Below are 15,128 nucleotides of genomic sequence, written 5' to 3' on the forward strand. Positions count from 1 at the left end.
GACTGTGTGTGTGTGCGTGTGTGTGCGTGTGTGTGTGTGAGAGAGAAAGTGTGCATGTGTGTACAAATCAGAGTTAGAGAGCAGCTCGGTTTAAATTCCCCCGAGGTGTCGACCAAAACATCCATGCCCTGGCACTCAAGGACACTGCTCTCCTGCGGGTGCTCAAAGCAACCAGCTGGGACCAAGCGCACACACACACGCACACGCGCACACACACACACACACACACACACACACACACACACACACACACACACACACACACACACACACACACACACACACACACACACACACACACACACACACACACACACACACACACGTCTGTCTGTCTGTCTGTCTGTCTGTCTGTCTGTCTGTCTGTCTGTCTGTCTGTCTGTCTGTCTGTCTGTCTGTCTATCTATCTATCTATCTATCTATCTATCTATCTATCTATCTATCTATCTATCTATCTATCTATCTATCTATTATCTATCTATCTATCTATCTATCTATCTATCTATCTATCTATCTATCTATCTATCTATCTACCTATCTATCTATCATCTATCTATTATCTATCTATCTATGTATCCATCCATACTGTGAGAAAAGTGAAAATAAGTGCTACCATAAGTTGAGAATTTGCATCATGTATGTTCACAGAACTCTTCCCGAGATAAAATGGTGGCTTCAGTCCTCCTGACTACATCCATGCTTTTAGCTGTCTAGAACAACAACCAGCATGAGAAACACTTACAATGCTTCGAGCGGTCCCTGAAGCCAGGCTGGTGCATTAAGTATGCTTAGTGTTGTGCTACAGTCCCAGAGCAGCAGCAGGAAGTGTGTCTGGCTTCTATAATGTTAGAGCAAACCAATTCCCCATCAGGTCTCCTCCTCCTCTCAGAGATCAGAGTTACCCTCTATCCATAATGTAGAATGTCTCACTGTCCACCTTGAAGTGAGTGACCATCAATTAGGTTAAAGGTAATTTAAGCACCGCCTGCTCCTTCTGCGATTTGTTTAAGATAGATGCCAGGCATGCATTACGCTCCCATCTGTGATGCAGTGATGCTCCAGAGCTGCTGTTTGCAGAAAGAAATGGGACTGGCCCGCAACCAAAACCAACACTATCTATCATACTACTTAAAAAAAAAAAAAAAGGGGTGGGGGGGGGGGGGGCGCACGCACAGGGAGTGACAACACACTGACTGTAGAGGGAACAACAACTATTCTGAAAGAACTGCTAAGATCTATTTCGGTTCCTTTTCATGTCTGTCTTTGTCACCGTCATAAATCTTTGTCTCCCAAAAAGTTGGGACGCTGCCTAAAATGTAAATAAAAATAGAACGTGTGGATTTAAAAATCACATCAACCTATTTTTAATTGAAAATTGACCAAAGACAACATATCAAATGTTGAAACTGAGAAATGTTATTGTTTTACAAAAATATCTTCTCATTTTGAATCTAATGTCAGCAACACGTCTCTATAAAGTTGTTCCAGGATCATGTTCACCACTGAGCTGCATCAACTCTTCTTTTCACAACACTCTGGAAACCTTTGGGAACTGAGGAGACCAGTTTATGGAGTTTTGAAAGTGAAATGTGGTCCCATTCTTGCCTGATAGAGGATTTGAGCTGCTCAACAGTTCAAGGTCTCCTTTGTTGTATTGTTCATGTCTTGATGCTCCAGATGTTTTCAATGATTGACAGGTCTGGACTGCAGGAGGCCAGTTTATCAGCGGACTCTTCTACTAGAGAACCATGCTGTTGGAATACGTGCAGAATGTGGTTGGACGTTGTTCTGCTGAAATAAACTTTTTTTTTTTTTTAACATATTGCTGCCATCAAATTCATAATGAGCATATATTTTTCATAAAGTAAAATTTCTCAATTTCAAGATTTGATATGTTGTCTTTGGTGTATTTTCGATTATTTATGGGTTTATATGATTAGCAAATCATTGAATTCAGTTTTTATTTACATTTTACACACATCACAACTTTTTTGGTAACAGGGTTGTAGTAAAGTTGATACAATTACAGCAACAACATATCAAAAACACATTTCTGCAACTCTTTTTCTTACAGCTGTAACTACAGGAGAGCATTTCAATGCTGCTTTATAAACATAACTGTGAACACCATCAACGATATGGTGATGCGGTGGAGCGCATTGACTGGCTCATAACCCCTTTGACAAACATGTGTTGGAACTCTCAGGTGTGATTCAATCAGTTTGTGGCTCTTAAGGCTCAAACTTAAAGGTGGAGTGAGAGATTTGAATCCAACACGTATGAATGCACCATCTACTGAGCAATCAATCATCTTGGAAAACGGCATCACCAATCGTGGAAGATCCCGTGGAGTTCAGTTGTGATGCCATTTTCCAAGAGAACTGATTGGTCACTATAGGTGGTGCATTTGGTTTGGTCCGCTATCTTGAACAGCACGTTAAGTGTGCAGCAGAAGTTACCATGATGATGTATCCCAGCAAGAATCAAACCTTCGTAACACTGAAAACCCACGGTCACAGTTAACTGGGAGGCCTGCTTTTTGGTGCAGGCATAAGTTATGCTACCTTAATAACAACAAAGCAACGAAGGATCTGATGGAGTGTATCCACAGCCCTTTTAATAGGATGAGTCTTAGGCCTTAAGCAATATACACAACTGCTTTATCGTGCAGACTGAGTAAATGCTGATACTGCAGAGCTCTGAAGGTTCACTGTTGTGGGTTTTAATCGGAAAAAAGGCTCCACAACAACAGCTGACGTAAATGAAATTTGTCAGGCTTGAAAATAAATAAACAGAAATTCAATCTGTGTAATATCTGACTGTGGTTTTTATAAATGCTACTGGACAAAAATAGATGAAAATAAATGATCACTTCAAATATAGATTAAAAATGATTTGCAGAATTAGAAGAAATAATCAAGATGAACTGACGAGGAGACTTTCCTCAGAACTCCTCTGAGTTCCTTTACAACAGAGAGGCCACAAGTTTCACACAATTCAAAATCCATGAGACACCAACAGACAAAAGACACTGCTGTATAATATCTGCACAAAGTTTCTGAGGGAAGATTACTCAGTGCTGTGGAGGAGGAAGCAGTATGTCCGGTCTCCAGAGAGATTATCTTTAAATTATCCTTTTAGAGAGGATTTCTTCTCTGATGGGTTTGGTGACAAGCAGGTTTCTCAACAACTTTTATTAAAAGAAGAATAATCTGACTGACCTCAGGCGTCCGTCCTCTGCTGCAGCTCCTCCAGGGATGATCTTCGTGATGAAGATGCCGGGGTCATCACCGATGTGTGGGTTATCTGTCCCTCCAGCGATGCTGAAGCCCAGCCCTGAGTTACCCTGCAGCCACGACACAGTCAGACACATCATGGATGGTGCTAACACGCCAACACAAAGGCTTCATGTTTCTCACACAGCAGGAGGACGGGTGTCTTCAGTGAGCTGTGGTTCACACATGGATTTCTAACATGATTTTAACTGGGAAAATAGTTTTTTACTATCATAGTAAAGCTAATATTGAGTCTAGCAGTGCACAATTCAGCGTGTTATTTCATCTACAATATTTATACACAACAAATGGTATCTAATCTTATTTATGTCTGGAATGAGTTGAAGTACCCTGTGACACCACTGTGATGATCCAGATGAGTATATTGGATTTTAAAGTTGGCTAAATGTTTGTACAACTATCAATTATATATATAAATAAATGAAGGAGCACTTTGTCAGTTATGCAACTCTTTACTTCACCAGGTAGGTTTCAACAACTGATCCAATACTTCTGGCCATTAGTCTCAACTTCTCACATGCTAGCTAGTTTTCGCATACTGTCAATCACAGCAGGTGGAGTTCAGGTGTTACAGCTGACTCAGGTGGGTTGGAGGTGTGTCCTGGTGGACTACGACAGTTGTTACTTTACTGACAGATGATATACTGATCATCATGGTAAAAACATTTTCTAACACTATTTATGTTTTTTTTTTTTTTCTTTCTACAACACAAATATGTCCACGTAGTTTTTCTCGTCAACTAATTTCTGAGTACCCACCACCACCTGGAGAATTACTGTCCTCGTCAGCATCCTAATAACCTTTTCACACTTTATTGAGCAGACATTCCTTTTATACATATTATACAGTATGATTATGTATTTCTTTAAAAGTCAATTAAATATAACGGATTGTAATGGTGTGGTTTCATACTGTGCCTGCTTCCAGAGTGTGCAGAACATAGAGGTGATACGTTTTTAGCCGGTCATCACTGCACTGGTCAGTATTGTTGTTTTGGCATCCTGCTGTTAAGTCCTGTCCTGCCTCTGCTTTATGGATTTTACTATGAAATATTGGATTAATGAGGCTGCAGGATCACACCATGTCTTTCAGACGAGGAGCTGCTCTGCACATAAAATCCTCTGGTTCAAGCTCTGATGAAGGTATGGGCTGATTGGAATAGTGGCTCCTCCTGATTGGCTCTGTGTGTCGTCGCTACCTGGATACCGAATCAGAACATTTTTAGAAGAGCAGACATGAGCCTGCCTGTGCTCGGACACGACACTATGAATGGTTGTGGCCACCATCTGAATGCTGCAGTAGAAATGGAGGCAGATGTGAAGCTCTCTGTGTGGGTGGGGTTCTCCTCTGCTGAGGGTCTGCCGCTCTCTGCTCTGCCTCACTCGGATGCTTGTTACTGTCCTCTTGGCTGATGTTTCCATCTCACTGACTTGGAGCTTCTGCCAAATGTGTCACATCTGCTTTAGCATGCGAAGCGTTTTGCATGGAGTCAGATGAGGGCAGAACCAAGTGAAACAGGATGTTACGACATTGCACTCGAGATATAAATGAAAACATGAACTATTTGCGTGTTTTGCTTTGTTTTTTTACATTTCTATGAAGAATATCATGCCCATGATGTCAACCAGGCGTCCTCACTCAGCTTCTTGGTTTTAGCCATGACTTGAAACGGACTAGAAAACTACTGCATGAGCTGTTCTCATTTACAGTTTATAGTTGATGAGAATGCTGAGAATTTTGGACATTCGAGTAAAAAGTGTAGAAAAAACATGGAAATATTTCGGATATATTATTTACATCTCTGGCAAAATGTCTTCCTGTGTTTTGTGATGTGTTTAAATAATTTACAGACGATGAAACTAACCGATTAAATAAAAATTCACTAGACATGAAAATTTGAAATGGGTATGAATCATTTTGGGTTGAACTGTACATGTAAAAAAAAAAATCCAACTCGGCCTGCTGACTGCATTGTGTTGCAGAGAAAACTGAACATTTTAGGGCAGCCACACTTGTGCAATAATCCTGTTTAATCAGCATCTTGATGGGCCACAGCCTTCAGGTGGATAACTTGGTGAAGGGCTCGCTAATGTCGATTTGAACAAATTCGTGAACGAAATTTGAGAGAAATAAACCTTCAAACTTTGAATCCAACTCATGAAAAATGGGAGTGAAAACAAGTGTTGCATTTATATTTTAGTTGAATGTAGATAGTATTTCATGATATAAACGGAGATTGCAGAGCGACACACTGAGAGCAGTTTCTGTCACAGGGCAGCGAGGACTTTTTCTAATTTGAATTTGCTGTTCAGAGACCTTTTCGGCGTGCTGCCGTAACGAGGAACGTTCTCATAGATCGTCTGAGGTTAAAGATATTAAATACTCACCCGCTCCAGAGTGATTTCCTCAAACTCATATTCAATCTCGGTGCCGTTGACCTGCAGAAACAAGAAAATAGACTGATCTCAGACACTCACTCCATTTCTAAATATTGTTTTTAAAATGGATACCTGTGCTGCTGAATTACATTCATACAGGATGATGTTTAGCTCTATATTACGCCAGCTGCACACACTTGAACCAGAGATGACGGGTGTTCTCCAGGGCCACTTGTGCTTCCTGTGCTAAATAGGCCCCGCCTCCAGGGAATCGATTTAAGATGATGGTTAATCAAAACGAGCCGTTTCAGGTCAGCTACAGAGGAGTCGGTCTCATGAGGTGATTAATCAGCAGCGAGTGCTTCTGTCACGATGCATTCATAAAGCAGCATATTAGATGCTGCGTATAATATTCTGAGTTAGCCATCATTTTTTGAGAAGCTTTAGATATTATTATCAGAACTTCTTATGATTGAAACCTGATGTTACTATATGATCAGATCTTCAGTCTACAGACTTGTTATAAGTGAGCAATGTTGTCAGGAAGGGAAAAAACAAAACTGTTTGCACCAAAAGAGAGTGCTGAGGCTGAGACAGCTGCTCTCCTGTCCTCGTTTCTTCGCCACCAACCACGAGCACGCCTGTTAACATAACCTCCAACTGTGACGATGTCATCGTGAAAAAACCCACCTCCTCTCGGAGCAGTATTTTTTATTTACTCAGCCTCCGTTCTGCATCAGCACCTCGGCCTCATTTATTTGTTTTGATGTAAAATGCTGTGAAAAGTGCCAGAGATGAAGGTCTCTATATTCTCCTGCTGGTCTTTTATTCATGACAAACATCAATAATTCAGCGCTGCAGCCTCATTTGTTTTACTAAGATGAGTTACACCATCAAAATGTGCTCCACATACACTCAGGAGTGGAGCCTCGACTCCAGCGCTCTCCGTCCAGCTGGAGGTATTGATCTGCTGCGGACTAATAGGTGCATTAAATAGGACTCACATAAGGAACAGTCTCCAACGTGTCTGTGTTGACGATGATGGGAGCGGGGCTGGCCTGCAGGAGACACAGAGAGACATGGTGAGACGCCTGTGAGCCCACCACTGTCCTACTTTCCATAAATGCATCCCGGGAATGAGCTTGTGGATCTGTGTATCATCAACAATTTAACAGACGTCCATTTGCTGCTGGATGGCTCCACAAACACGACACAGTGCAGAGCTGCTGTGGAGTTAATATACTGGAGCTGAATGGGTTGAACAGGATGAGAACACAGAATTCAAGCGTAAATCTGTATCATGCAGATATGATTTCACACACCAGCAAAGACAACTGAGTCGTACAGGAGAAATGTGTTCACATTTTACATTAAATGTCTTTTCTCTGCATGTCACGGCTCCACTTCTCTGACCTCCTGTCAGGTTGTATATTGCAGTCATAAATCCTGAAGTATGAAATGAAAATAATTTCCCACAGTGCATGTAAAACACTTTTTGATAACTTGCAGAAATTGAGCAGGTAGTTAAAGGCGGCCTTCCCCAGAGAGGAGCACGACATGACAGCAGTGACCCGAACGCCAGACAAACAGCAGCTCAGTTTACGGGATGTAAACGAAGAGCTGGATGTGTGAGACTCACTTCAAAAGAGGAAGCTCAAGGATGCACAAGGAGATTCCTTTGAAATGAATCCTTTGATTTTGTCTCTACAAGATGAATCGAACTCAAACCAACAAGGGCGATAACAAAAGAAGGGACTAATCATCCACTGAAGAATTATAACAAAAAAGATTGTAATGCATATTAAGTAGTTTATCATGTGCAGAAGATGAGAGCAGCACCACGGGAGACGTTGGAGTTTACAACCGTTACATAATCCGTCACTACATGTATTGTGAAGGATTATCACACTGTATGCAGTTACTACACACACACACACACACGCACACGCACACGCACACACACACACACACACACACACACACACACACACACACACACACACACACACACACACACACACACGTACCTTACAGACTGTGTACCTGCAGTAAGTCTGGCCGACATATGAGACTGTTTGCTTGCTCAACAGTTCAGTGACAGCATGAGTCAGCGAGAGTCTCAGCCTGTCCATGCACGTCTTCATCACCGCGGTAACATCGCTGAGGCCGGGGTCACATGACCTGGCTGCTGGGGGGATATACTCGATATTACTGGTATATATTACTGCTAGATAACCACTGTGGTAATACAAACTACAGAAAATGTAAACAATCTGAGGAATGAAAATGTTTCGGTTTGCTGAATATCGACCAAAGAAAATTTAATCAAATTGATCAGCCATGCAGGAACACAGTTTTATGCTTAAATCACTCTTAGAATCCAAATCTGAGAAGAAAGTGGCTCCATAATGTGAGCAGGTATACCAATAAACCCCACAGGTGTACAAAGGTGTAATCACTAGTTAACTCCCAAATTACAGAGCCATGAATCAACTCAACTCTGAAGCATGTGAGCATTATTAACCTCTCTCATTCCTGAAGACATGCATTTACATTTTCACTGAGAAGAGTAAGGTAATTATTTATTTTCTCTAGTTAATATTTTTCAAGTACAGCATCTCTCATCTATAATGAACGGTCACCTTTTGGTAAAAGTCATTTAAATTGGTTATCTAAGCCAGCTACACTGTTAGGCTGCAGCTGTCCCCTTGTGTACTCGAACCCCACTCGTATGCAGCTCTGATCAAATTAATTGGCTCATTAGTAGAAGCTAATTTGATTAATTTGAGTCATTTATTTTTACGATGAACAACAACAGAAAACACATCACTGGACATGATTTCTGATCTCCGAGAGGTACCCTGTAGACCAGATGTGGGCCAGTGGTTCTCAACTGGTGGGTTGGGATCTATAATTGGGCTGTGGGGTCGTTTTGAGAGGATCGAGAGGAATGTCAAACTTTTATCTTGAAGTCTACAGAATTTCTGTTTTTATTTTGTAGGACACACGTTTCCCTTGACACAACACGTGTGCATCTGCCGTTTGGCCAGCGTTGCCATGACAGTAGAATCCAAAACTACCATGTCACATCAGTAGTTTGCTCTTAGTCGAGCATTTGTGCAGAATACGACAGCGACTACATTTAATGTGTTTTCTTACGTACACATGGAGGCATGAGCAGATTCTGAGGTGTTGGCTGCTGCCATAGAGAAGAGGAGAGTGGAAGTAAGAGCAGGAAGAATGGAAACAGTCAGGCAGCCATTCATTTTGTTGGAGAGGGAGAGGACAGCAGGGCAGGAAAGGACCACGGTCAACAACATGGTCAACAACATGGTCAGTAACATGGTCAACAACATGGTCAACAACATGGTCACCGACATGGTCAGCAACATGGTCACCAACATGGTCAGCAACATGGTCACCAACATGGTCACCAACATGGTCAGCAACATGGTCACCAACATGGTCAACATCATGGTCAACAACATGGTCACCAACATGGTCAACAACATGGTCAGCAACATGGTCACCAACATGGTCAACAACATGGTCAACAACATGGTCAGCAACATGGTCACCAACATGGTCAACAACATGGTCAGCAACATGGTCACCAACATGGTCACCAACATGGTCAGCAACATGGTCACAACATGGTCAGCAATATGGTCAGCAACATGGTCACCAACATGGTCACCAACATGGTCACCAACATGGTCAGCAACATGGTCAGCAACATGGTCACCAACATGGTCACCAACATGGTCAGCAACATGGTCAGCAACATGGTCACCAACATGGTCAACAACATGGTCACCAACATGGTCAACAACATGGTCACCAACATGGTCACCAACATGGTCAACAACATGGTCAACAACATGGTCACCAACATGGTCACCAACATGGTCCAACATGGTCAGCAACATGGTCAGCAACATGGTCAACAACATGGTCACCAACATGGTCAGCAACATAGTCAACAACATGGTCACCAACATGGTCAACAACATGGTCACCAACATGGTCAACAACATGGTCAGCAATATGGTCAGCAACATGGTCACCAACATGGTCAAGAACATGGTCACCAACATGGTCAGCAACATGGTCACCAACATGGTCAACAACATGGTCAGCAATATGGTCAGCAACATGGTCACCAACATGGTCAGCAACATGGTCACCAACATGGTCACCAACATGGTCAGCAACATGGTCACCAACATGGTCACCAACATGGTCACCAACATGGTCAGCAACATGGTCACCAACATGGTCAACAACATGGTCAACAACATAGTCAGCAATATGGTCACCAACATGGTCAGCAATATGGTCACCAACATGGTCAGCAATATGGTCACCAACATGGTCAGCAACATGGTCAGCAACATGGTCACCAACATGGTCAGCAACATGGTCACCAACATGGTCACCAACATGGTCAGCAACATGGTCAGCAACATGGTCACCAACATGGTCACCAACATGGTCAGCAACATGGTCACCAACATGGTCAACAACATGGTCAGCAATATGGTCAGCAACATGGTCACCAACATGGTCAGCAACATGGTCAGCAACATGGTCACCAACATGGTCACCAACATGGTCAGCAACATGGTCACCAACATGGTCACCAACATGGTCACCAACATGGTCAGCAACATGGTCACCAACATGGTCAGCAACATGGTCAGCAACATGGTCAGCAACATGGTCAACAACAGCACTACTGCGGGAGCTTGGAATCGGTGGAGGAAACCTGCAGCAGGCCGGGAGGGACACGAAGCAGCTGAGCCGTCTGTGGATTTGGCGTGAAAAGGATGGTGTAGTAGATGGTCGTGTGTAGCAGGTGTGATCTCGTGGTTTTGAGCAAAGATAACATTGCCAAAGTATGTAGGCACAAGTCATAACAGCAGGGTGGTCTCTGGAGTTAGTGGAGGAAGAAGGGTTGTATGGAAGGAGTATGATCTTGTGGAGCAGGAGTGATGGGTGTGAGTACTGACGGGAGAAGTTCTGGGACGCTGAGACTGCAGAGATTGAGTCAGTTGACCCCTTGCAGTGTGTATAGTAAATCCAGAAAGATAAAAGGTAGACACGAAGCATGAAGCCGGAAAGGAAACGGCATTTGGAAATGAAACACTCTGTGTAGAAGATAAAGTTGTTAAGTACTTTCAAGGACGACCGCAGGACATCGTCAACAAGCCGAATGTCTTCGTGTTCATAGCAAGAATAGACTCTTCTTAGCACGTAGCTCAAAGCGAACTGCAAAGTCAGTGAACAGTAGGATTACATCGTCAGTCTCACACAGCGTCACGCTGTGCTGCTTGACATCAAGGATAAGGTTATTGTTCTCCCTGAGAATGAAGTCTTTCATGTGATTAGAGTGCAGAAGCGTCTTAAAGCCTCTCACTATTCCTTCAATCAGTCTCTGCTGCTGAAATCCTGCACAGCCGCCAACTGTGATCTGTGTCTCTGGTTATAATTTGCGGAGTCAGTCGTCACTCTGCTGCTCTGTGATGCTCAGTCTTTCAATTCAGACTCGCTGATTAGAACCAAACACACTCATCCAATAATTCACATTAATGTAAATTCCGCTGCAAGTTAATGACCTGAATACATCGATGTTAAATGTACAGTCTATAACAGGGGTGGGCAATTCATTTTCCCAAGGGGCCTCATGAGAAACTGGGACTGTTGTGGAGGGCCAACAGGCTGAACTCAATCCTGCTCAATATTAATTTTATCTCTTTATAAAAAGCAGTAAATTGTATGTTTTTTTTATTAGCTGCTACTGGTAGTAGTAGATGTTGCAATTAGTCTATTCAAATGTGGTGCAAGCATTTTAAAAACGTCAACATTATATCACGATCAACATTCACGAAAAAGATTTTGAAAATGAGCATATTTTTGCAGTATTTCAAAGACCAGCATTAAATTAACTAAACAAAAATGTAATAAGTGCTATTGATATTTTGTTTGTCGTGTAATTACCTCATTTGCTGTTTTTCAGTTATTTGTTTTTGTTCAGTGAGAGAAGGGTTGGGTACAAGATGGCGCCGCGCTAGCGGCAGCCTGTTGCACCAGCTCCCCTCCCCTTGTTATTAGTATTATTAGTATTTTTTAAGCCTTTCTTCTCTCTTCGGAGTTTTTTTTTTTTTTCTTTCTCTCGTGTTCAGGTAACGGACCGTAATGGACCGTAATTTTTCCACGTTTCTGGCTGGGGGCTCTGTTATTGTTTACTCGTGTGATCAGCTGATCGCGCTGAGTAGACCTCTACTGCTGCTGCCCGGAGCGAGGCCTGAGATCCCGGTTGAACTTCGGAGAAGACGGCGGGGTTGCAGAGCTGGAGCTAAGCTAAAGGCGGAAAGGAGGAGATATAAACCAGCGGTACCGGCGATCTTAATGGGGAACGTGAGGTCGTTGGCCAACAAGACGGACGAGCTCGGCGCGCTGGTAAAGACCCAGAGAGAGTACCGGGAGTGCAGCATCATGTGTTTCACCGAGACATGGCTGCACTCACATTTCCCAGACCACAGCGCGGCCGTACCCGGCTTCAGGACTGTTCGGGCGGACAGAGACGTTGTGCAGAGCGGCAAGAAGAAAGGTGGAGGGATTGCAGTCTATGTGAACGAGAGGTGGTGCAATCCCGACCACGTGTGTGAAGGAACGTTTCTGTAGCCCGGACATTGAACTGCTAGCCGTGGGGATGCGCCCCTATTATTTACCTAGGGAGTTCACGTCCTCCATTGTTATCGTTGTTTACATTCCTCCATCAGCCGACGCAGAGGCAGCAGTGGACACCATCTACTCCACTGTGGCTAAACTACAGACTCAGCATCTCAGTGCTTTTTTGGCAGTTACTGGAGACTTTAACCAGTCTGGATAATGTACTGCCAACTTTGCACCAGTATGTGAACTGCCCCACAAGGAACAATAAAACTCTGGACTTACTGTATGCTAATGCCATGGATGCATACAGTACTACTGCCCTTCCCCCCCTTGGTAGATCAGACCACAACCTGGTCCTGCTGACTCCCAGGTATGTCCCCCTGGTGCAGAGGCAGCCTGTGTCCACCAGGACTGTGAGGAGGTGGACACAGGAGGCTAAAGATGCCCTGCAGGACTGCTTTGGGTCCACGGACTGGGATGTGCTGTGTGGACCACATGGGGAGGACATCAACAGCATGACGGACTGTATCACAGAATACATTAAATTCTGTGAACACACCACCGTACCATCCCGGACTGTAAAATGCTTCCCCAACAATAAACCGTGGATCACCAGGGACCTGAAAGTTCTTCTTAATCAGAAGAAAGCAGCCTTCAGGTCTGGGGACAGGGAGGAGCTCAGGAGAGTGCAGCGCCACCTGAAGGAGAAGATGAGGGAGTGCAAGGACTCCTACAGGAGGAAGCTGGAGGCCAAACTCCAGCAGAACAACGTGAGGGAGGTGTGGACCGGTATGAAGGAGATTACTGGGTTCAAGGGAGAGAGAGAGACAACCAGGGGGAACCTGGAGAGGAACAACCAGGGGGAACCTGGAGAGGAACAACCAGGGGGAACCTGGAGAGGAACAACCAGAGGGAACCTGGAGAGGAACAATCAGGGGGAACCTGGAGAGGAACAACCAGGGGGAACCTGGAGAGGAACAACCAGGGGGAACCTGGAGAGGAACAACCAGAGGGAACCTGGAGAGGAACAACCAGGGGGAACCTGGAGAGGAACAATCAGGGGGAACCTGGAGAGGAACAATCAGGGGGAACCTGAAGAGGAACAACCAGGGGGCTCCCTGGAGAGGAACAACCAGGGGGAACCTGGAGAGGAACAACCAGAGGGAACCTGGAGAGGAACAATCAGGGGGAACCTGGAGAGGAACAATCAGGGGGAACCTGGAGAGGAACAATCAGGGGGAACCTGGAGAGGAACAATCAGGGGGAACCTGGAGAGGAACAATCAGGGGGAACTTGAAGAGGAACAACCAGGGGGCTCCCTGGAGAGGTCAAATGAACTAAACTGTTTCTTCAACAGGTTTAGTTCACCACCCTCATCTGTCTCCTCCACACCTCACACCTCCCAAACACCTCTGCTGCCTCCCCCCTCTCCCCTCTGCGCCCCCTGGTGAACTGCATAGAGCCCTCAATCTCACAGGGCTCTTCCTCCATCCACCCCCCCTCACCCCTCACCCCCCTCTCTGTGACGACTGGCCAGGTTAGGAGACAGCTGGAGAGAATCCACCAGCGCAAGGCTGCAGGACCTGACGGCATCAGCCCCGTGGTCCTGAAGACCTGACGGCATCAGCCCCGGGGTCCTGAAGACCTGACGGCATCAGCCCCGTGGTCCTGAAGACCTGCGCCGCCCAGCTGGCTGAGGTCCTACAACGCCTCTTCAACCTGAGCCTGAAGCAGGAGGAGGTCCCGGTGCTGTGGAAGACGTCCTGTCTGGTTCCTGTCCCCAAGAAGAAGACTCCATCTGGCCTCAACGACTACCGACCGGTTGCCCTCACATCTCATGTGATGAAGGTGCTGGAGAGGCTGGTCTTGGCACACCTCAGGCCGCTGGTGAAATCTTCTCTGGACCCTCTGCAATTTGCGTACCAGCCTCATGTGGGAGTGGACGACGCCATCATCTACCTGCTGCAACGAGCTCAGTCTCACCTGGATGGAACCGGTGACTCTGTGAGAATCACTTTCTTTGATTTCTCCAGTGCATTCAACACCATCCAACCACTGCTACTGAGTGAGAAGCTGCAGGTGGTGGGGGTGGATGCGCCCACCGTCTCCTGGATCAATGACTACCTGACAGGCAGACCACAGTTTGTCCGTCTGGGCAGTGTGCTGTCTGATACGGTGGTCAGTGGTACTGGAGCTCCTCAGGGAACTGTTCTGTCTCCTTCCTGTTCACCTTATACACCACTGACTTCCAGAACAACTCAGAGTCAAGACATCTGCAGAAGTTCTCTGATGACTCTGCAGTGGTAGGATGTATAAGGGATGGACGGGAGGATGAGTACAGGGCAGTAGTGGAGGACTTTGTGGAGTGGGGGGGAAGGAATCACCTCCTCCTGAACGTGGCCAAGACCAGAGAGATGGTGGTCGACTTCAGGAGGAAGACGACGGCTCCACAACCGCTGAGAGTTCTGGGAGAGGAGGTGGACATGGTGGAGGAGTACAAGTACCTGGTGTCTCCATGACAACAGACTGAACTGGAAGACCAACATCAACGCTGTCTACAAGAAGGTGATGAGTCGACTCTTTTTTCTTGAGGAAACTTCGATCCTTCAATGTGTGCAGCGAGATGTTGGAGATGTTCTACCATCTGTTGTGGCCAGTGAACTGTACTTCACTGGGGTCTGCTGGGGGAGCAGCATTGGAGCCGGTGACACCAACAAACTTAACAAACTGGTTAAGAAGGCCGGCTCCATCATCGGCTACAAACTAGATAGTCTG

General features: G+C 45.2%; 1 protein-coding gene across 17 annotated transcripts in view; it reads right to left on the reverse strand.

Annotated features, from left to right (window-relative positions):
* The window catches only part of dlg2 (discs, large homolog 2 (Drosophila)), a 183,101-nt gene that overhangs the window by 51,324 nt on the left and 116,649 nt on the right, over positions 1 to 15,128 (reverse strand). For all 17 annotated transcript variants that reach the window (XR_011311967.1, XM_069721141.1, XM_069721153.1 and 14 more), the window contains 3 exons: positions 6,680 to 6,733; positions 5,685 to 5,735; positions 3,222 to 3,346 (listed from right to left, as the gene is read on the reverse strand). Coding sequence is in view for 16 of the 17 variants with exons in the window: in XM_069721141.1 (XP_069577242.1) it covers positions 3,222 to 3,346; positions 5,685 to 5,735; positions 6,680 to 6,733 (230 nt within the window). In the remaining variant the exon portion in view is untranslated. The remainder of the gene's footprint in view (positions 1 to 3,221; positions 3,347 to 5,684; positions 5,736 to 6,679; positions 6,734 to 15,128) is intronic.

This window comes from Brachyistius frenatus, unplaced genomic scaffold (genome assembly GCF_029030835.1).
Source record: "Brachyistius frenatus isolate BFR_SWC_R1_liver_20210118 unplaced genomic scaffold, ASM2903083v1 Contig_258, whole genome shotgun sequence".
Lineage (NCBI taxonomy): Eukaryota > Metazoa > Chordata > Actinopteri > Embiotocidae > Brachyistius > Brachyistius frenatus.